General features: G+C 37.3%; 1 protein-coding gene across 3 annotated transcripts in view; it reads left to right on the top strand.

Moving 5' to 3' along the window:
- The window catches only part of LOC142333862 (transmembrane protein 47), a 145,651-nt gene that overhangs the window by 101,382 nt on the left and 20,000 nt on the right, over positions 1-24,269 (top strand). For all 3 annotated transcript variants that reach the window (XM_075381429.1, XM_075381427.1, XM_075381428.1), the window contains 2 exons: positions 10,204-10,393; positions 18,943-19,092. In XM_075381429.1, coding sequence (XP_075237544.1) covers positions 10,204-10,393; positions 18,943-19,092 — 340 coding nt within the window. The remainder of the gene's footprint in view (positions 1-10,203; positions 10,394-18,942; positions 19,093-24,269) is intronic.

The raw sequence follows: 24,269 nt of genomic DNA, 5'->3' as shown, positions 1-24,269 counted from the left end.
ACAGCAAAACCGGCCGCCCCGCGTGTCGTATAAAAACTAAATTCGATCCTCAAATAAATATAAAAAATTCCGACGCGAGCAGTAAGCGAAACGACTTCCTTCTGAGAGCGAGTAGTTGTAATTATAAAGTATTAGATATCGCGTTACCGTTCACCCAGAAAAAGCGAGCGTTCTTTATAATGCCTATTCACACGAAACGATCGAACGCGAACGCGACGAACGATTAAAAAAGGAAAAATAAATAACTCGAAAGGCGACCGGTCGCTTAACAGTAAACGCAAGCATACAAAAAAAGAAGCAAAAGGCTTTAGTTTTTAAACAAACCAACGTATTACTGCGAGGTGAATATCGCTCTCGGTCGAATAATATACGCTATATCTTTGCCGATAAATTTGAAGCGTAACCGAGCGGTATTTATACGTCTCGATTATTTTTCAACCGACACAAAAAAGTAGCTTTTATGTATTCGAAACCTTTATATATTTCTTATGTTTATTCGCGAATAAAATTTTTCTTATTAATCAGATCGAAATAAATCTTGCTGCGATCCGGTGGACGCAGCTGCTTTTTCGGTGGTAATATGATATCGAAAACGTTTTTAATAGGTAAAAAATCGATAAAAAAAATTTTTCGTCGTCTGGAGGGGTCGGTAGGAACAGCAGGAATCACGTAAGGTGATGCTATACGATCTTCTGTAATGCATGTAACGCGAGTTTCTGCACAGGATATTTAGCACCGTTAATAAAATCATTAAAAACCGAGATGTCTTCTCTTAAACCTTTCAGACCCGATATACATTATATATAATAAACGGCATCGGTAGGGACAGCCGGAATCTTATAATCGTATATACGCGCATCGCATCGCAAGGTCGGACGACTGAGCTAAACTATCTAAGCTTTTGACTCTACTTACAGCGACACAAATAAAAATGTTGTACCTTGCGATTTGTGCACCGTTACAGCCCGACGTAAAATTAAAGGTAGCATAGTCTTTCTTCATCCGCATATCCTTTAGTATCTTGAAACGTTTTACTGACCGGTGCGATAGACGCACGACCTCCTTATCTTTCATTTTTATACCGATTTTTTTGTCGTGAATTTTATTAACTCATCCTCTTCCAGTCGGTCCCTTTGTAGAGCAGGCCGTTTGAATGAATCTCTTTACGATCCCCGTAGCGCCGTTTATATTACGCGTTAACGTAATTCTGGAACCCTCTGCCGATCGTACGTTTCGCGACAGGCCGCCACAGGTATTAATGTCCAGCGGAATAACAGTCCCGGGTGGAGCGTTGCCGTTCGTGATTCGTCGATAGCGTTAATAATATAGACTCGACTCGTTTTTTTATATTATATAGGTCGTACTACGATTATATTCGTGGACTAATTTAATTTTTAAGCGTTTCAGGTCGGCCGGTTGTAACTTCGCCAAAACGCAAGTTATTCAATAAATCGATGAACTCCGTGATCGGGGTAGTCTTCACCGAACGTCATCTGTGTAGATCTGAGCTCTATAATAATAAAGGTAGTGCGTCCTTTTGTGTAATATTATACGGCTGCCTTCGGTCCGACTGTACGCCTTGTTCCGCGCCCGAATAGTCTAACGGTCCGTGTAGCTATTCGCTGATACCCGGTCTTCTAATCCCGACCAAAATATAAATATACTTAAATTTTGGTATTATTTTCTTTACGCGGTACGGTATTATTTTTATAAAAATATCGGCGTCCAAATATAATTTAGTCTGTTCCGTTTTCATATTTATTTTCTCTCGCGGCGACGTTCTTTTGTCTGGCTTATCAAGAGCGACCCGTTTTCATTTTTATACTTTTTTTTACATTAATTACCACGGAAGAATTTTTTTCCCATTTTATTTCCGGAGAGGGAGCTTTTTCTTCTAACGAAATGTTTTCAGTTTTGCGCCTTTTTACATTTTACGGTTAATTTTTTTCTGTTATTTTCCGTGTAACTATTCGGCCGATATTTTTTTAAATAATTTTTGTTTAAGTTATTATACTTTCTAATTTTTCGTGCGGCGCGAAATTAAATTTATTTTTCTATACGAGTTAACCTTTAAGGCTTAATAATCCGTTTACGTTTCGTATAATAAAAATTATATTAAATCGTTAACGTAATCTTTTTCCCGTTCGCTTCGTTTCCGTGTTAATTTTTTAACGCGGAAATATTTTATCTTAAATCCTGAATTATCTGTTTTCTATTCGCCTTTTAATTTTTAATTCGACGTATGAATTTTATTCGGATCTATTTTAACTCTAGCAAAGGATTTACAGATTCATCGAGACTGTAAAAAAAGGAATAAAAGCTTTTTTTGTTTTTAATAAGCGAATATCCTTAACGATTTTCAATTTTGAAAGTTTTTATCGATACGGCCTCTTTTTAGGGATTTCTTAATTTATTAAAAATATATAATTCAATATACCGATGCGCATATTACCGATATTGAAATTTGTTTTTGAAGTATTCACGTTGCAGTTGCATATGTATGTTACCTTTTTTTTGTTTCAAATAAATTGGATTCTTGTATTATACGTATATATAAGGTGTCTCAATAAAAACCGGTATTTTAAATTAAGTGCTGTTTTCGAAGTACAAATTCTGAGCCCCGTATTCGATATGTGTCGTAGCGATATTTTGAGGTTAATAGAAATACCTCGTTACACGTTAGAGCAGTGTTTCTCAGGTGTGGGATGCGCCTCCCTAAGGGTGGGGGGGGGGGACGAGCATATCTTAAAGAAAGTATTATTTAAAAAATGTACTAATTTACTGAAAGGAAAGCAAAATAATAATAAACCGTTATAAATAATAAAATACTTTTTTACACCGATATAATAAACTTATAAATAGGATCGCATCGGTAATGCACAGTGTATTTATAATTAACTTATCGATACTAGATTAAAAACAAGTTTGACAACTATTAGTGACTCCCTGGGGACTGTCTTGCAAAGCAAAGTTTTTCGAAGGAAGGTTGTATATTAGAAATAGACACTCGGAGTTCTTTTTCTATATTTTGTATTCAAAGTAGCCGCCACAGAAAATCCGGTTTCGCAAAGGTAGGATGTTGAAAACGGTAACGGTATACGAAATGCTCTTGCAGAGTGCAGAAAACTCATCGTTCACCCCTTCCCGAAATTCAAAGAGCGATTTATTACTAAATTGTCTTTTGATTTTGCCACTTGCACTGAAGCGTATGATGATTTCGCATAATTATATCCCGGTATGCCGGACCGTCAAGGATTTCGTAACGTCATCAAGAACCCCTCTCCTGTTAGCGCACCGACGGTTCAAATAAGACGTGTGGATTTCGTGTTGACCGATATCTGTTGTTCTGACCGTCGGTGTAACCGTTAAGGTGAAAATACTTCTCATCGCTTAAAAAACACATCCGGTACGTCCGTCCCGTTACTTTCAACACGGTCGATAAACCACCGGCCACCTTGTTCTTTTAATAGCGTGCGGGTGTTTCGGTTCCTGTACGCTTAGTATTCGGTACGCGTGTAAACCTGATTTCTTTGTGGTCTTTTGCGCTTTCCCGTACGATATTCCGGTCGACGATGATAATTTACGCAAACGTTTCCTCGAAGACCGTCGGAGTAACGCGCATTCCTGTTCCGTTTTAACTTCTGTCGATATCGAAGCACGCCTATTCTTCTTGTCGGCAGCACTCTCGATTTTTCGAAAGCGATCGATGATTCGCGTTACTTTTGACGGAGGCGCACCTACAAATCTAACACGAAATTGTTCTTTAACGTAGTCGTACGATTCGCTTCCGAAGTACACCTCCGCAGTAAACACCCGTCGTGTTATTGAAAACAGCACGATTATTCGCAAGGAACAAAGTAAGTACTCGTAATCTATATAAATAAAAACGTTATTCAAAATCTTAAATCTCCGAAAGTTCTTCACAGATCGCTTTGAAATTTTAACACAACGTAGCATTCGAATACGAGGGTGTTTTTATATACCTACTATTTATATACCTAAGATGTCACACCTGTGACAGGTAAAAACATGCGTTTTCTGAAAAACAGCGCTATCTGTTGGACGTAAAAGCAACACACGCTATACTAAATATCGGTCGGTTCCATTTCAGTGTTTCCGATGTGTGTGTCAGCTATAGACGAAAAAACTTCGGGACCGATTTACGCGCGGGGAAAAAAGGGAGAAAGTGAAAAATCGGTAAAGGAAAAAGTGGGAAAGTAAAAGGTTAAATTGTGTGAAGTTCCGTAACGTTCATTTTGTTAACGTTTTATCAAAATTTCAATTGTGTTCATTTAATCTATCTATATATCTACATATATATATATATACACTCAAATCAGGCAATAACGAAGCATTGCCACGTGTGCTAGTTATTAATATATTGAAAACAGGTTGGGTTGTTAAATTTCTTCTTTTTTTGTACATAATATATTCCGATTGGAAATTAACAAGTACTTGAATTAGAATGTATTTTTTATGCTGAATCTTAAAATGAAATCGGTTTTTCTTTGTCGCCCTCTGAAGTTTTTTAGTTTTGACCCTTTAAAATATCGAGAAACTTCTGAAGTAATAGAATGAAAAAATAGTAATAATTACAATTAAAAGTCCTTCCTTTATTTTGCAGACGTTTACGTTTATTTTAATTTCTTTTCTCTTATCTTCCTTTTGTATTCGGTGAAGTCTTCCCTTTTCATCATCCGGCAGCAGTCGCTCGTCATAGGTTCATCTCATCCGCCTCGATAACGTTGTTCTATCTACGATATATCTCGGTGAACCTTTCTGCTTGTTCGTCGCTGATGTCACCCGAGTTTAAAGGGAAAAAATACAAATGAGAATTTAAAAAATGAATTTTCAATGACATTTTGCAGCCTAAAATTTTGTAGTTCACCGAGAGTTCATTTATAAGCCGATAGTGGTTTTCGGCTTCTCGTTTCCAAAAAAAACCCCGGTAACGACATCTTTGTATGACTTCCGTGCCGCTAGTTCTTTAGGGTTCGGTTTGCCGTCGAATAAATTTTCACGAATTGATTTTCTTATTTGCGGCCCGATGAGTATTCCCTCTTTTAATTCGGCTTCGCTTAATCGTGAAAATGCCTCGGCAAAATATTTAAAGTTTTACGTGTAGAGGCGGTAAAATAATACGATCTGCTTCAATAAGGGGAATATCGACAACATTTTCCTTTCCTGACGTAAACCGATTTATCTGTAACCTGACTATCCTAAAAACACAAGAAACACGTATATTTTGTAAAACCGCTTTGGAAACCAAGAAGCCCTATCGCTTTCAGGTCAGCGATGATTCGCCGTTAGTGTTCATCGTACGTAATAGCTTTTAAAATTTTTGACGTACTTTCATATGTTTCAGCGTGTGCCACCGGTATAGAAGAAAACTTATCGAGTTATGCTACAACACTGCCTTTAAGCTTCTCTTTGAAGAATCAGAGTCTATAAATAAACGCCGATCGTAAATAACAGCATATTCGATGTCCGGTTCGGACTTTAGCCCCTTAACATCACGGCAGCAACAAATTAAACCGTCTCTTCTAAAGAATTTCGGTAAATTTTCATTTGGATTTCTATATACTGAAATTTTAGCATCCTCGTTTAATAAATTCTATCCTTTAAGACGTGAACCTAAAGGTTCTGCACGTCGTTTGGACAAATACAAGTCGCGAATCGGGTCGCTCGTACGATGAGGTGATTCTCCTGGAATGTAGTTAATATCTATCGATGTCGAGGATTTACCGGTCGAGCCTTCTGAGGAATCAGAAATTTCTTTCCAAGAAATTAGAATTAGATAAATTAAATTAGTTAGAGCGATCTGAATCGGTAAATCGATGCCGTATATCGCGGTATACGATGCCGCTTTTATTCTTTGAATTGAAGCCGGTAACATTTGTTTAGCAAAAGTAGCAGTCATCATAACCGTTTGTAGGTTCTCGCCAAATCAGAGGTACGCCAAAAAGAAAACGCTCTTTTTTTCTTTTAACCGGGTTAGTTTAACGTAGCGCTTGATGCGTGCTACATGTGGAACCCAGGAATTATCTATTATTGTCTGCCGAGGGGCAGTCAAAATAATATTTGTAAGTAATTTTCAGCAGATTCGATACCGATTTTCGTTGATTTTTCGCGATGAATTCTCCGCGATTGTAACAAAAAATATTTGGAGAATTTTTACAAGCCCTGTTTTTCTTCGTTGTAAAATCCAAAACGTCTTGATGAATGAAAGTAAACTGAAATATTACAAAAATACTTGCTTAATTTATAAATACTTAGTCGCTTAAAATACTTCATAAAATTGTTTCACTGTGGAGTGCAATAAAACAGCGCGAAACACACACATACACACACACAGCTTAACGAATCTCGATGTTCAATAAAATAATACCATAAGTTGTTCTGTCGTAAAACTCTTTCGCTGAATTTACGGCATCGCTTATGAAGCGATCTTTATAATATGTGTTAGATAAAGAACTACCGCGGCTAAAGAACTAGGCAAGTCGTACCAAGAGATAAACTCATACTGAAGAAAATTTCATCGCGTTCAATTACTCGTTAGTTAACTCGCTGGCGTGTCTATATATTTGGCTTGACATGAAGTGACAGCGTTCAACTGTTATGTGTCAAATATAGGTCTGCAGCACGCATCACAATATAAATCAGATGCGATTGAGCAAACATACAGACGTACTAACTTATTTGTATTGTTTGTCCGCATATGATGGAAGAAATAAATTTAAGGAGTTATAACTTAAGAACGTTACGCGATGGGTTGTTTCGGAATACGTATTCAGATAAAGCGTATAAAATACTATACAGAAAACCTACTCGCTTTTATGTTGACCGATGTAATTTAAAATGTTTATCGATCGTGAAGGTTTTGATTTAAATTTACAAGTGTGAAATCGATAAATTTTAATAAAATTGCAGACTTTCTTCCGCTATCGTGTAGTCTGTTAAAATATTTTTTTCGAAACAAACCGTCATTTTGTTAACTCGTGCGTAACAACATCCGGCAGTATTTATATACAAATAAGTTTCTAGTCGCCGGAATTCAAAGAAATATTATCGATGTATTTTTTACAGTGCCAAATTCGATTTTATTACTCTGTAGCGGCTGTAATTTATCGAGACCTATTACACTTATAGACGAAAAAATAATTTTTAATGTTTGTCTAAGTGTAATACCGTTTCTTGAATCGTTTTTTTGCGTACATTACAGATCTTTAAATACGATCTTTCTATAACCGTTTATATAATTTACGCTTCAAAAAACATTAAGGGAAAATATAGTTAAAATCTGTAAAATTTATAATTTTGCACGGCCGTACCTGTGTTGGAATGATTTCGCTGATGCTTTTCTTTTATAAATAACCTCAGGCACATCCCGATCTAATCCAACAGTAATCGGCTAGCGTGTTAGTATTCAGTTTCGCTTTATAGCGGCTTTCCGTCATCGAAATGCGGTAGAAACGTTCATCGTTTTCGTCGCTTACGTCTCCGATGTTGTCCGGGAAAAAATCAGATTTGAGTGGACGAAATGTATTTTCAAAGACACATTACATCCCATAGCTCTCCATGAAGTAAGAAGTTGATTGACAATATCGTCGTAATTGTCGGAATTTTGTTAACGTCTTTAAATGAAGCCCAAGCTGCACTGTCTACATTATTTAACATCGAGTTAAATACATCATCTTTGACCGACTATTCTTCTATAATCTTTCCTTCGCTTACATTCGGAAATTTCTGTCTGATGTACAAAAATTCGGGACTATCCTTCTTCATTGCTTTTAGAAAATTTTTCGTTAATCCTAACTTCATATGGAGAAGGGGTAAAAATCATTTTTTGGGTTCAACTAAGGTCTCGTGAATAATATTTTTCCCGTTTGGAGTTACGTTGTCTCGTTTCTTCCGCTCTTTGGTAACATAACTTTTATCCCTAGCTCGCCTGTCCCGTTCGGAAAGAAAACACATGTATATTTTTTCCCTACATCGCCGAGCCAGACATCCAATTAAGTATACTCGACTCGGGGACTTATCCTTTCCGGATCTTTTAATTGCATGCCTCTAATCTCCGACGGAAGAAACCAGGCCCGGCTATGCCGTTCCCAGCCTCCCCGCCGGAGACCGGGTCTCAGTCTTTCCTTTTGCCAGCGCAAACCGACAGCGCAGGAGCCGAAGCCGTCAAAGCGTATCCGGGAACCCACACCGCCGGCCGGGTCTCGGTCTTTTCATTCGTTCGCACCTAACGGACCCCAGGAGTCCCCGCTCCATCACGGGAACCCGCACACCAGGGCACGTGAGCCCTCAGGAACGGGGCTATCCGCCCAGCCCTGCTATAAACTAAAACCCTCAGTATCCCAGTCGTCTTGCATCATCTTCTTTTATTCTGAGGACTGCTCTTGCAAATATAGCAAAATTATTCCGGTTTCCGGACATAGCCAAGAGCCACTCCGAGAGCTGCTCCGGTCGGGTATACATCACTCCTGCATTTATACGATGTTCCTCCCATCGTCTGCACACAAAAATAGTGTGTTCGGCATTGCAGTAACAACAGATTGGTGACTCTCTCCTGCCAAACCTATGCAGGTATTGTTCAAACGCACCATGTCCCGACATGAGTTGCGTTGTCTGGTAATCTAATTCGCCATGAGAGCGGTCTAGCCAAGCATATCCAGGTCCGGGATAATTCTTCTGGTCCATATGACCGCTGCTGAACCCGCCCGTGCCACCTTCCATTGTTCGCGTATTATAGAATTGGCCTCACCTTTGGCTATACCGGACGCCCTTAGTTTTGTCCTTTAATCTGCAATTCTATCGGGGGCACCGAAGAAAGCACGCGCAGTGCATCATACGATAAGGTTCGGTACCCCGAAACTACGCCCAGAAGCGACTTCCTATGAGTGCTAGTTAATTTTCTTCTGTTGCGCTTGACATTAACCGCATCGGCCCGTACCTGGGCGGCGTACAACAGAGACGACGTTATCGCCGAGGTGATAAGTCGTCTCTTCGACGCACGTGGAATTCCTTGTCCCTCAAAGAGTCGGTGAAGCGGTCCGTAGGTTCAATCCAAAACATCGGTACGGCAAATCGCACGGCTCGTCGTTTCCCCTTCGACCGTTCGGTTAGAGTTACCGATCAAATAACAGAGGCGTACAGATTTTATCTTGATCCTCGAGCCCCCGATCAAAATAACATTTATTAGCTGTTTTTATCGATTCGCAAATAATCTTTCTACGAGACGGCGGCCTAACTTTACCAGAGACGTAACAAAAATCGTCTGAATGATTTGAACGTCCCGAACTTTTTCAGAAGCCATGTTGTAGCAAATAAAAGAAAAATCGCTTTTATATCGTAAAGAATTGATGAAATATACCGAAACATTAATAACTGTGAAACAACGCGTAGTATAGACGAGAAAATCTAGACCGAATAAATAAGACGACAACAAATGTCTGTATGACGTCTACATACAGAACGTTTGCACGCGTGTACGTCTCACGATACGTTGTATTTCTTTTTTACCGATCTGAATACTAGATCAAGGATATCGGTGTTCTGTGGCGGTCGGGTCAATTAACCACACATCTCAGGAACGGTCGACCTGAGACCGTACAAGACTACACTTCATTTACACTCGTACATATCCTCTGAAGTAATACCTTACGGCGGTTCCGGAGGCTAAACAGAAAAAGAAGTGTATATATTTTTTTCTTTATTAAGCGTGTAACACGATTTGAAATCGGCACCCAAATTACAGCGAGAAGAGTTTTGTAACGTCTTGGAAACAAATTTTGTGTCGATTATTTTATTTGATGCTTTTTCATTATTCTATTGTGGGTTTTTTTTACTGATAATTCAAACTTATATCTTCGTGCTTTTCTTTTATCCACAATAATGAAGAATAGCTGTAGTTTTTCTTTTGCGACCCTATAATTTTGATAAAGGATTTTTTTTTCCTAACTGTTAACCTTTAAAAATATTTCAGGAAAAATGTTGGAATTTGAATTCGAAGTGGTTTACATTACGAAGCGATTTTCATAATTTTAAAATAGTTGTGTCGTTGTGTAACAGGAAAAAACGGTAATTTGTTAAGTTATAGCGATGCAATTTATATCCTAAAAACCCGAAAGTCAACATCTTACAAGCGGCAGTATTTTATTTTAGGTACTTAAGTATTTTAAAGATTGTTTTTATTTTTAGGTGATAGCGTTCATCTGCGGTCTAATAGTTATAATATTATTATTAATGGCGCTAGTATCGACCGATTGGTTGATGGCTGTTGGATGGAGACAAGGACTTTTTAGCCATTGCGTAACCGGAGATGCACCTACACCGTTGCCGTTCAACGTGCCCAACGTAGGAGCAGGATGCCAGAAGGCTCGTGATGCTCGTAAGTTACATATACATATACATATATATTTATATTTTGTCAAAATTAGAAATGTATAAGTGAAACTTTGGTGTAACTGTTAGGTGCTTTCTGAAACTTGAATATGTGTACGAACCGCGCGCAAACTGCTTCTTTTGTTAGCCGATCGAACGAGCAGGATTGTGTTTTGTAAATCTGTGCGTTTGTCTTCTTTTTTTTTTGTGTAACTGTTTGTTTGTGTTATTAAGCGGCGACGAATACGTCGCAAATTCTTCAAACTTTGCACGGCGACTTTGGAGCGCGCTTTAGACCGAACGCAAGCCTTTTAAAAACAAACAACGGCCGGTCAATGACGGCTAGAATTTTACTCATCCGTCGACCGGAAACGCGCTTCAGAATGTAGCGGAAATACGTGAAGCTGTCTTGCAAGACCGAAGGAGAACCGGTTTGACGGTCACTCCTCATCCGGACCTCGCCTTATGCGATTCTTCCCGCCTCTAAAGCTTGAGGAAACGCGTTTTGAAACTGCAGGAGGTGTAGATGAGCCGATGATAAGTTACCTCCGGAAGTGTTTCCGATCGAGAAAAAAAACGGTGGCGTCCGTGGAGGAAATAAGTTAAAAACGGATGGATGGGGGTCGACGGTTTTTTAAATAATTTATTTTTTATTAGAATAATTTCAGAAACTGACGAGTAGGATCTCGTATTAAGAATAGGAAGACGGCCGAGCTGAACTCTGTATAACCTTTATGCGCAGAACCTCTTCATCGTCATAGGGTCACCTACGTTCAAAAATACTTTTACCTTATTTGTCCGTCGCTGATTATGAACTCTTTGACCGTTTTTTAACAATAGTGCTGGAAAAGCCATTTAAAGTGCTTTTTTTATTAGGCGATTCTGCCTAACGATCTTTATTTACGAGTCTTAGCCGGAATAGTGTTCGTCAGACTCGATGCGTCCCGTTGTGTACGGCACGGTGGTGAAAATCTAATTTTTATTTTTATTCGTCGGCGTTACTTAAATTTTTATGTAACGCGGTTTACTTGCGTTCGCTTTATATGCCGATCTCTTAAGGTTAACGTTTTATACAGTACGCTTTTCAAATCCGCTTCTTGAGATTTTATCGTTCTGAGTTCTGAATTTTATAATGTAAGAGCGCTTTACGCGACGCAACGGCAGGTTAATTTTAAAAGCGCGCTGTGGCAATTTATTTTTAAAAGTTACCTCTTTGCAGATAGTTTTCGCCAATATTAGATGTTTATTAATCTATTTCTAAGTACTGTTTTCATCGATAACCGCCGTCAAAGTCAGCCGATGTTGCGCGGGTCTTTTATTATCGTCTACTGCTGACCGGTAACCGTATCGAATGCAGGAGTCATTCGCTCGGCTCTTCGTGAGAGCTGAGTCGGGTAAAGATCAAAGAGACAGCGCGTCGTTAGTAAGAAGTAACGACTTTTATTATTTCTCGAAGAGCGTTTTTAGCACCCAAATAAGTGTAACTTATGACATTTTAAATGATGGTCGCAATTTTTTTTTTCAAACGGTTCTTGAAATCGACGGAAAGTCACAAGAAAGCAGCGGATTCGTAAAACTTTTGTTCTCACAAATAACCGATAAACGATAGACTGTTGTCCTCATCGTGCCGAATTTCGTCGTTAAACTGTACAACTCGCTTTCTCATTATTACGTTATTCACCGTAAATTTCTCTGATCTGCCGATGAATGTATCGCTTTCACTCGGTTTTTACGTGTAAAAAAGTCGATGCTGCTATTGTTTATACTCCTAAAATCGTAAAGAAAAAAATACTTCCTTCGTAATGTTATCCGTATAGCTCTTTAGTGGTATTTTTATACGAACGCAAATTAGCCTGAAATATCGCATTTGAAGATTATTACTCTTACCGGTGTAAATTTAACGTAGATGAACTTGAATTTATTGAAAGTATATCGTCGAACGATTAAAGCGTGAATCAAAAGTAAACGCGATCAAACGTTTTATATACTAAATTTCAAGATATTTATGTTATATTAATGAATTACGTTAATGCGAATAGTCGTTAAGTGAATTTACCTTACGGCACACCGTGCTACTTTATCAAATTTAAAATTTCTGCGGTTTAAAATAAGTTCGATTTTTGTGTTTTTAAATCGCATTGTGTTATTTATAATAAATTTGATCCTTTTATATACTAAAGGAAATTGTTTCTTCCTATGAAGCTTATTATAGCGCGATAGTATTAGCGGTAATAATAATAGGTTAACTCATCGGGTCGTTCTAACTGTGATCTGCGATAAGTAGAGAGTTCTTAGGTTCAAATACTAAATCGTGGATACCGGTGTTCTTCGGCGGGTTTTTTCCTTCCAGACCCCTGAATCGGACCTTCAGCTAAGCATCGTACGATACAGGGAGTGTCCTTTAACTGAAACGACCGGCTGTAAGCCCGGCATGGCAGGTCGGGTCGCCGGTTGGATCTTTTTTATTCTTCCTTGCCCGATCTAACGAGGGTACACCGGTTCCGGGTCTTTTCATGTCTAGCCGCTCTAATGGGGGTACACCATTTCTGGCTTCTCCCATCGTTTTCGGGTCTTTTCGCTTTTTTTTTCGTTCTTTCACAGTCGTAAAGGTCCACACAGCTTAAGAGGATTCAGAGTCCCCCCCCCCACTTCCTCGCCCGCACTTATCCAAACAAGCATGAACGAACGGCGACTCCATAGGGTGCTATCTTTCACCCCGTTGCCTCTCGATCCTTACGTTGTATTACCCAGTAACAAACTTGGAGACGGCTTCAAAACGTTCAACTTCCAAAAGCATACATGCAGTAACGTTCTCTACCGTCATAACTCCCGTTATGTTTTCACACCTCCTTCTGTCCACTAACCGTCTCGAAAATGAAAAACTTACACGGTCCGGGGTATCAAGGTGTCCACAATAAGGGCAGACAATTAGAGAGAAGGCAGTCGACCTTCTCCCTCGCATGAAGATACGTCCTAAAAACACCATGACCTGTCAGGAATTGGGTGACCCAGTAATTAAGCTCGCCGAATTCCCTCCCGGTCCACATTCCAATATCCCTTATCAAACGATAAGTCCAGCGACCCTTCGTTGAGTTATTCCTCTTGTTCTGCCAGTTAGTCATCATATCTGAACGCCTCATCCTTGTTTTCCCCTCTATTGACTTTCATCCTCATTTCGGCCAGTTGTTGTACCGATGAATATGCGGCCGCGACCCTTAGAGCCATATCAGTTTCTGAACCCCGGCAAGGGCGCATCTGTTTCTGTCAACAGCCGTGGCTCTCCCACATACAAGGTACCGCATACAACAAAATCGAATTTGCAAGATGCTCATCGTCACTTTACCCGTATCTTGGATGCTCGAGGAACCGATGTTTTCGCCAAAAGCTTGCTGAAGTTCTTCACCATTCGTTCTGCCTTCGTATTTCTCGGTACACTCCTCACGTGTACCAAGAAATTTCTTCTTTGGTCTAGCCAAATTCCTAAGTACTGAATCTTAGGCTCAGATCGTATAGGATGACCCTCGACATGTACAGTTATCTCCTGATAATCCTTCCTGTCATAGAAATGAACCTGTTTTTTTCGTGTAATAAGGTTAGCCCCTTATCGTTCATCCACCTGTTAACCATATCAATGACAACATTCGCCCTTGCAGCTACAAACTCCTCACGCCTCGCCTAGAAAACAAGAGCGAAATCGTCGGCGAAGGCGGGAGGGAAATTTCTGTTGAAGTAGTCCAACCTTAACACTCCATCGTAGACTAAACACCAGAGAAGAGGGCCCAGGACAGAGCCCTGGGGCAACCCGCAAGTGGCTCGAAATCTAATCTGTGTTCCCTCCACACAAATTATTACTTCCTTATCCTGCAAATATTTTTGCACAATCCACCTTAAGATTTGCAATCCCTCTAGCTCTTAGTGCTTGAAAAATTGCCTCCCACCTTAGGCAATTAAATACATTTTTGACGTCCAATAACATTATGACAACCACCTCCCTGTTGCGCCAAGTACCTACTACGCCTTCATCTACTATCCTCATCATCTGGCTTGCTGCATCCGTGGTAGATCTACCTTTATGGAAACCATATTGTTGATCACTCAAACCTCCTTTGCTTTATATATATATTCTAATCCTGGCCTCCAGCATCCATTCAAGGAGCTTGCATTATTAATAAGACATCGGTCTATATCATCCTGAGGAAGTCTCAGCTCCTGGTTTCCAATTAAAGACGACTCTTGCCTCCTTCCACGTATCATCGAAAAGCATCCTGTTCATGATCCCAAGCATCCCTTCCGGTACCTTTTCAACTAATATTCTTATAGTCTCGCTCAATATGCCATCAGGTCCTGGACATTTCCTAATTTTCATCTTTCTAGATGCCTCAATCAGGTCCCGCATTGTAAACAACTCCTTACAATCCGCCACTATCTCCTCTAGAGGGGATCATCACCCTATGGAAATAGCGAAGTCATCAACTCCCTCGCCTGATACTCAGTCAGCGCAGTAAGTCTTCTTCCCAATCTACCAGTAACCAAACGGAAGTTTCTTTCTTTTTCTGTTTAGCCTCCGGAACCACCGTAAGTTATTACTTCATAGAATGATATGTATGAATGTAAATGTAGTCTTTTACAGTCGTAGGTCGGTCATTCCTGGGATGTGTGATTATTTGAAACCCAACCACCAAAGAAAACCGGTATTCACTATCTAGTATTTGAACCTTAGAACTCTCGACTTCGAAAGTAGCTGATTTACGAAGACAAGTTAACCACTAGACCAGCCCCGGTGAGCTAGGAACGGTCGACCTGAGATTGCAGAAGACTACACTTCATTTACATTCACACATATCATCCTCTGAAGTAGTACCTTACTGTGGTTCCAGAGGCTAAACAGAAAAATTAGAAATTATAATAGGCTAGTTTTCTATTTAATACTATTTTACTAAGTAGTATAATTGTTTCATCGATTATTTTATCTTACCTTAATTCTGCGACTTTCCAGCTGACGATTTTTAAATTAAGTTTTAGAATGTATGTTTTAAGTATGTATGTATGTATGTTTTAGAATGTATATTGTAAATGAAATATTAATTAATTTGTAAATAATATATTGTAAAAAAGAAAGATTGAAAGTAAAGCATTATTATTATTATAATGTTATCTGTAGGAGATTGGAATGCAAGCATTGGTAAAGGGAAGGAAGGTAATATTTTGGGTGAATATGGACTGGGCAAAAGGAATAAAAGAGGGGACCTACTTATAGAGTTTTGCACGAAGTATAATTTAGTAATTGCCAACACTCAGTTTAAAAGTCATAATAGAAGAATATACACATGGGAAAAGCCAGGTGATACTACAAGCTATCAGATAAATTATATCATGGTAAGCAAAGATTTAGAAATCAACTATTTTACTGCAAAGCTTACCCTGGAGCTGACACTGACAGCGACCAAAATTTAGTGATAATGAAATGTGGATTGGGGTTTGAAAACCTGAAGAAAAGGTGCTTGAGGAAAAGGAGTTAAAGAAGATTTTTGAGGATGATATTGCAAGAGGTCTGAGTAAAAAACAAGATAGAAAATGTAGAAGAATGGGAAAATGTTAAAAAAGAAATTCTTAAATCGCTAGAAGCGAATTTAGGAGGAACAAAGAGAACTGGTAGATAATCTTGGATGTCAGATGATATATTGCAGCTGACGGATGGACGTAAAAAATATAAGGGTGCTAGTAATGAAGAAAGTAAAAGGAATTATCGACAATTAAGAAATACCACAAACAGGAAGTGCAAACTAACGAAAGAAGAGTGAATTAAAGAAAGGGAAGAAACAATAGAAGAGAGCATTAAAACATTTGAATGGCAGAAAGGCTCCTGGAATAGACAGAATACATGTAGAATTACTGCGCTGTGCAGGTGAGGAAGCGATTGATAGATTATGCAAACTGGTGTGTAATATTTACATAAAAGGGGAACTTCTGTCAGACCTCATAAAGAGTGTTATAGTCATGATACCAAAGAAAGCAGGAGCAGATAAATGTGAAGAATACGGAACAATTAGCTTAACTAGCCATGCGTCAAAAATCTTAACTAGAATTCTGTACAGAAGAATTGAGAGGAAAGTGGAAGAAGTGTTAGGAGAAGACCAATTTGGTTTCAGGAAAAGTATAGGGACAAGGAAGCAATTTTAGCGCTCAGATTAATAGTAGAAGGAAGATTAAAGAAAAACAAACCTACTTACTTGGCATTTATAGACCTAGAAAAGGCATTCTATGACATAGACTGGAATAAAATGTACAGTATTTTAAAAAGAATTAAGTTCAAATACAGAGATAGAAAAACAATTGCTAACATTTACAGGAGCCAAACAGCTGCAGTAATAATTCAAGAACATAAGAAAGAAGCCGTAATAAAAAAGAGAATCCGATAAGAATGTTCCCTATCCCCGTTACTTTTTAATCTTTACATAGAAGTAGCTGTAACAATTTAGATCCGGAGTAATTGTACAAGGTGAAAAGATAAAGATTCTACGATTTGCTGATGATATAGTAATTCTAGCTGAGAGTAAAAAAGATTCAGAATAAACATTGTATGGCATGGATCCTAGGCAAGAAATACTTCTTGAAAGTAAACAAGAACAAAACAAAAGTAATGAAATGTAGTAGAAATAATAATAATAGATGGCCACTGAATGTAAAAATATGAAGAGAAAAGATTATGGTGGTAGAAGAATTTTATTATTTGGGAAGTAAAATTACTAAAGATGGATGAAGCAGGAGCAATATAAAATGCCTATAGCACAGGCGAAATGAGATTTCAGTCAGAAATATAATTTGTTTACATCAAAAATTAATTTAAAGTCAGGAAAACATTTTTGAAAGTTTGGAACGTAGCTTTATATGGAGGTGAAACTTGGATGATCGGAGTACCTGAGAAGAAAACATTAGAAGCTTTTGAAATGCAGTGCTACAGGAGAATGTTAAAAATCAGATGGGTGAATAAAGTGACAAATGAAGAGGTGTTGCGGCAAATTGATGAAGAGAGAAGAATTTGGAAAAATATAGTTAAAGGAAGACTTACAGACCACATATTAAGGCATCCTGGAATAGTCGCTTTAATATTGGAGGAACAGGTGGACAGGTAGAAGGAAAAAAGTTTGCAGGCAGGCAACATTTGGATAGTGTGAAACAAATTGTTAGGGATGTAGGAGTTAGGGGGTATACCGAAATGAAATGACTAGCACTAGTTAGGAAATCTTGGATAGCTGTATCAAACCAGTCAAATGACTGAAGAAAAAAAATGTTGTCTGTAGCGACCTAATGCATGAAGGAGTTTAGCGTGAAATGCAATCAATATCTGTGTTTCGGTAATTTTAAAAAAGTTCTTGCTTTCAAATGTGCCTCGTATTTTTAAATCTTATCACGTATACAAAGAAGAAATGGACCTCTTGTTTTTCAAAATATATCGTATGCCCGCCAGCCAGCAAATAACCACCTTATGACTATGAGGAAATTCCGCTTCATACACCATACAGCTCTCACGCGGTAACTAAAGAGCTCAGCAGCGCATAAATGTCTGATTTTTAAAAGAAGTGTCCCTCGCCACGCTGCAATACCAAAATCTTTTTATATCTAAATATTGGTAATTTATTCATTACGTGATGCGTTTAAAATGTTTATCTTAACATGGAATGTATTTAAATTCCTTAACTTCTGTAAGACTTTTATCTCTGCAACACGTGACTTTTGATTTGATCTGTAGAATAGCATGACTAATGAAGTGAACAGAAGTTTTATATCTTTAATGCTGGGAACATACACGGTACCGGTTGTAATTTCAGTGATAAAAAATCTGATGTGAGCACCATATGACTTCTTTGTATGCCTATTAAATTACATATGCACATTTTTTTTAAATGAAAAGTACATAAAATTTTATTACATTAATAACTCCTGAATTTTTTCTTTTTTTTTTTTTTTTTTTTTTATTGAATTATTATTTATCGTATTTTTTTTACGATCAGAGGTTAATAATTATTAATTAATCAATATATTTAAATTAAAAAAAAAAGAAAATGAAGTCTGATTCGAATCAATGTGCCTTCTAAAATTCAAATACTTCATTAGTTTAAATTTCATTTGGCTGTAACTCTGAAACCAATGAAAATAAGTACCACTTATGATTATGATGTTGAAAAGCTCTGAATGAGAGGGCTTATTACTGCAATTAAAAAAACTGCAAAATCCAAATTGGTTTCAATTTTGGGCACTTTTGGTTGTCGATTGCAATCAAAAGGGGAGGTCCACAAATAGATGTTATAATAGTCCTAAATCCAAAATTTCAACATCCTGCAGCTAATCGTTTTTGAGTTATGCAATATACATACGTAAAGACATCATGCCGAAAGTAGTAAAAATGGATATTTCCGTTGAAATCTGAAACCCAAAAGTTTTTGTGTTTATAATACTTCCTTTACTTCATACAAGGAAGTAAAAAAAAAAAAAATACTTTTTTTATATACTTTTTTTCTTATCTATAACTTTATGTTGTTTTTTTGTTTTTTTCAGCCTATATAAAAGTGGCAGCTGGTCTGTGTATTTTGGGCTTATTAACAGATGGGTTGGCAACACTGCTTACTGGACTCGGTCTTCGTAGCAAAGATCACAGAACAAAATATAAATTCTACAGAATTGCTGTCTATGTTATGATTGCATCTTGTAAGATTTTTTTTTAATTTATTTATTTTTTACAGTTTGTATTTTTTCCATTAGACTAAAACAAGGGCTTATTAAAACAGCAATATTATTTACTGCAAAATGTAATGATGCATTCCTTAGTTGAAAAAACTATGCCATTTGTTTTATGTAAATTTTTGAGTTAAGTTGTATAGAGGTTGTAATTTTCACGGGTACGATAGAAGCCAAATAATCGTACGGGAAAATTCTCCTCTAAGTGCAGACATTTTGCATTATTTACAGGTTTCCTGCCGAAAGGGTTCGATTAATTTTGACTTTACTCTTTTCTCAATTTTATTTATGATTGTAACATATGTACATCATTTGACATCAACGTAACATTTGTCAATTATCATCTGTCTAGACTTGCTTTATAAAACGTTAGCTAAAGCCGGTTGTTTAGCAAGCGGATGATGGTGTTTAATAGTAATCTGCATTATATTAAATCTAGCATATCGCCTTGAAAGTCTTCGGTGCGAGATAGTGAAGAATTTGCGTTTTCTTGTCTGTATTTTAGACACGCTAGGCTGATGCATGGATTCATGAAATCCTGTGGTGCTTCAATGCATCAGTTTGTTGTCTGCTACATAACTTTGTGTCACTTTCTACTTGATTGTGTGGAATTTAATCGATTGTGTTTGGATTACATCACCACACTTTTAACTATAACACAACTTGGTGTTGGGTAATCGTGTGGCCAATGCTGATAAACTCTTCAAATTTTGTAAGTCAGTTAGACTTACTTTTAGTTTATTTTCTATAATTTTTCATTTATTTGTTGAGTTATTTTTCGATTTAGCTAATGCGTTTGACACAATTCCTCACAAAATTTTAGTACATAAACTAAATAACTGGTATACAAGGATCAGTAAAAGAACTGTTTGAAAACTACTTAAGGGTAGAACTCAAATTCTGACTTTAAATAATGTCAGTGATAACAGAAAATCCTCAACTTCAAACTACCACAAGGTACTGTTCCTAACAGTATCAATTATCTTTAGCTGATGGCACGGTTATGGTTTTTCAGGGGAGGCGCGGGATGAAGTATATAAGAGCATTATTCGTGGATTACTTATGGTAATTTCTTGGTTTGAAAGTCATATTCTTACACTCAACCTAAATAAGACGAAATGTATGTCATTCTCGCCTACTGAAACTGGCAAACCCTCTTGTGAATTTCAACTAGAATTACATACATGTTCAGTAAATAATAGCGAATTGATAAACAGTAACTGCTATTGTCAAGTCGATAAAATATCCCAGAATAATACTGGACGATCATATGAAGTGGAATGTCCACATACAGTATTTAACATCAAGACTAAAATACCTTATTCGTACTTTTTACAAAATAAACAATAGATCTTGAAATAATAAGAATTATATATTTTGCACATGCTCATTCTCTTTTTCAATATGGAATCAAGATATAAGGAATTACAGATGATACCCGTCTTAATAAAATATTTATACTCCAGAAATATTCAATTAGAGCAGCTCTTTGTAGACGAAGGTTATATCCCGGTACACGCTTATTTGAAGAATTTAAAGTAGCTACTTAGTGACAAATATATGTCAAGAAAGTAATACTACACATAAACAAATATATATGTAGGGTTAGGTCCCGAATCTTGGATTGAATTAACACAATTACATTATAAACAAAGCTGAATTTATTCTTTATAAATCACATGAATGAACCGATTACAAAAACCACTGAATATAGCCTGTCTTTCTCACATAGCCTACCATTGTCAAGACAAACAGCCCCTAGCAACAGCAAACAGATGTATGTAGGCGGAAAATACAAAATGCATTAGGAACGCAACATACCGCCCACATTGAAAACATCATTTTCAACAAAAACATCAAAATATAAGAATAACCCAAAAAACTAAACAATGAAGTTAATACAAAAGAAAATATCATAATGAATAGTACTTAATGGAATAAACATTAAATTTAAAATGATTTAAGATTCTAATCAGTATTATGATTTATTTTTTTAGTGTCTGTTGGTAAAATACACAGTTTAACAACACTTCTTTTTAAAATCTGATTTTCAGTTTTCACAGTAACTACTTGCACCTTACCGTTCTATGTGAAAAACTTCTACAACACGGCCTAATTTCCAAGTCAGGAGGAATATTGTCTTTAATTACCAGAAGCATACCTGGTTTTACATTTATTGAGGTCTTCCTCCATTTACCCTTGCTTGAAGTTCAGACATGAATTCTTGTTTCTATCGCTGCCAAAAGTGCTGAGTTAATCGGGAGATGTGTTGCCATCTGTCAACTCTATGGATGTTAAGTTGGGATACGTCTTTCTCTGGAACTGCTAGCAGTAGTTCGCCTATTAAAAAATGACCGGGAGTCAAGGGATTGAGATCAGATGGGTTGGAGGATAAAGGAGTCAGCGGATGGGAGTTCCACCTTGCATAAAAATGTATGTAATTCTTCATATGTTAAGTTTGTCTTGCCTGCAACCCTAACAAGATGATGTTTAACTGACTTCACACCCAACCCGCTTTTCACAAAACGCCAAAGTGAGGTAATCGAGGCGGAGTGAAGTTCCACTGAATGCCATCTTTGCTGATCTTGATCTTCTTTTGACAAAAGTAAGGCACATATGTCTCGTAATTCATTTCTAGCTTCATGAAGTTCTTTGCGTTATCTGAAAAAATTTGAATGCACTTGCCTCTTCGTGATGTAAATCTTGTTATTGCTGCCAGAAATGATTTTGTAGTTAACTCCTTCACTAGCTCCAGGTGAATAGCTCTTGTGCTCATGTTTACAAAAGCTGCAGTGTAACCCTTACAAGTTTTTGCTCCTCGACGATGACTTAAGAATTTCTACCGGTCCACAGTAATCAACGCCAACAAGCAGAAAAGGTCGAAGTTGTTGAACTCGGCTGGTGGGGAGTTGCCCAATAATCTGTTCAGTTGCTCTTGGTTTGTTTCTGAAGCTTGGTTTGTTTCTTGTTTGTTGCAATCATGTATTATCTTTCTGGCAAGATTTCGTCTATTGAGAAGCCAAAATTTTTGTCGTATTGATGCCAACACAGCTTGAGGTCCAGCATGTAATAGTCCTTCATGTTCATGATTAAGCTTGTAATAGGATTGTTTGATGGTAGTAACAGAGGATGTTTCCGGTCATAGATTTTTGTAATCTTCCGCCCACCCTGAAAAGTTGATCTTTATCTAAAAATGGGCAAAATTGTATTTTGCTATTTGAATTGAGTTCCTTTGTTTTTTGAAGACGTTTAATTTCTTCACCAAAATTTTCAGTCTGAATTATATGTACAATTTTGTTTAATGAATCATGCAATTCTGTAACTGCCAAGCATCCAGAAAGACGTTACTGATTGTCCTTTAGTCTACAGTTGTTGATAAACCTTGGAATAGAAGCAACGACACGCTTTAACTTGTGATGAGTACTTATAAATAAAATTATTGTTATCATTTGCAACACAAACACGTAGTTGTGATTTATTTTCTGGAAGCTCCTCCTCCTTATGTAACTAAACATCTTGTGGACTATTCCAAGTACAATCACTTGGTAGCCAATATGGTCCCTTCCACCACAACAATGAATCTGTCAGTCGATCAGCATTGATACCTTGTGAGTCCAGATCAGCCAGGTTTTCGCTACTTGGAACATGTCTCCAGTCCTTAATATCTGTTAAGTTTTGAATTCTCAAAATTCTATTGGCAATGAAAACATTCCAGTTTGTGGAAATAGATGATAGCCACGACAGAACTATCATTGAATTAGTCCAGACGTATTTTTCGGTCACATTAATCTTCAAAGACGACAATGTTTTTTGAGCCAACTCTGCTGCTAATGTATAACTCTAATCTCAGCAGTGTTATAGCCTTAATAGGAGCTACTCTTGTTTTGGAATATACCAACCGGCTTTCAATGTTTCCGTTTGCATATTCACTTCTTAAATGCACACAAGCTCCACAACCTGCTTGAGATGCATCAGGAAATGTATGTAGTTGCAGTGAAATGATTTGGGAGTCAAAGGAAATGCATCTAGAAATTCTTAGTTGATGAAGGTCAATTAATGATTGTTTGAATTGTATCCACTTGGTGTGAATATGGATAGGCACGCTGTCATCCCAGGATAACTTCCATAAGTCTTGTATAATCATCTTAGCCTTCAAAATGATAGGACTGACTAAGCCTAGAGGATCAAAGAGTTTCGAAACATCCGATAAAATGGTTCTTTTAGTGACTCGATTTTTGTTATTAATATCTGTATTTATTGTAAACAGAAATGTATCATTTTGCAAATTCCAATGAATTCCAAGGGTTTTAACTGCAAAGTCGTTTTTTATGTCGTATTTGTGTCCAGACTCACAATTTTCTGGTGACAAATTTTCAATCAATTGACAATCGTTTGTTCGCCATTTTCTTAAATTAAATCCCCCTTATTTAAAACATTCTGTTAATTGAGCTTGTACTAAAGCTTCTGATATGGAATTCGTCCCAGTCAACAAATCGTCTACATAAAAGTCTGTGAGAATAACTTCTGCTGCTTTAACAAATGTATCTGCGCTCTGAAGTGCTAATTGTTTCAAGGTTCTGGTAAGCCATCTCATATGTTTCAGTCAATAATCTCTACGTCTTGATTGGATGAGATGAATCCTCTCCAGAACATTAGCTGTTATTGTGTCTGTAGTGGTGGATCTACCAAAATTTGCCGATACATCTTTTCTATATCAGCAGTCATGGCATAAATGTGAGAACAAAAATGTAATACAATGGAGAATAGTTCTTCTTGAACTACAGGTTCAACCATCAAATACTCATTTAATGAACAATTAGTATCTGACGTACAAGATGCGTCGGACACAACTCGAAACTTGGTAGTAGTACTATTTTCCTGGAAAACAGCATGATGGGGGATGTGATACCCTGATTTCTGAATGTCATCTTCACTGACCAAGCCCATGTGATTGAGGTCTTCATACTCTTTCATGAATCTAATGTATTGTTGCTTTAATTCTGGGTTTCGGTGTAAACGTTTTTCCATTGAAAGAAATTTTCTTAATGCAGCCTCCCAAGTTGAACCCAAATTAATGATGTTTGCTTTAGTCGGTAGTTGAACGATAAATCTTCCTTCTTCTGTTATCTTTACTGTATTGCAATAAA

This window comes from Lycorma delicatula, chromosome 13 (assembly GCF_047948215.1).
Source record: "Lycorma delicatula isolate Av1 chromosome 13, ASM4794821v1, whole genome shotgun sequence".
Classification (NCBI taxonomy): Eukaryota; Metazoa; Arthropoda; class Insecta; order Hemiptera; family Fulgoridae; genus Lycorma; species Lycorma delicatula.
The sequence above is the reverse complement of the archived record's forward strand: the minus strand, read 5'-3'. Positions and strand labels throughout refer to the sequence as shown.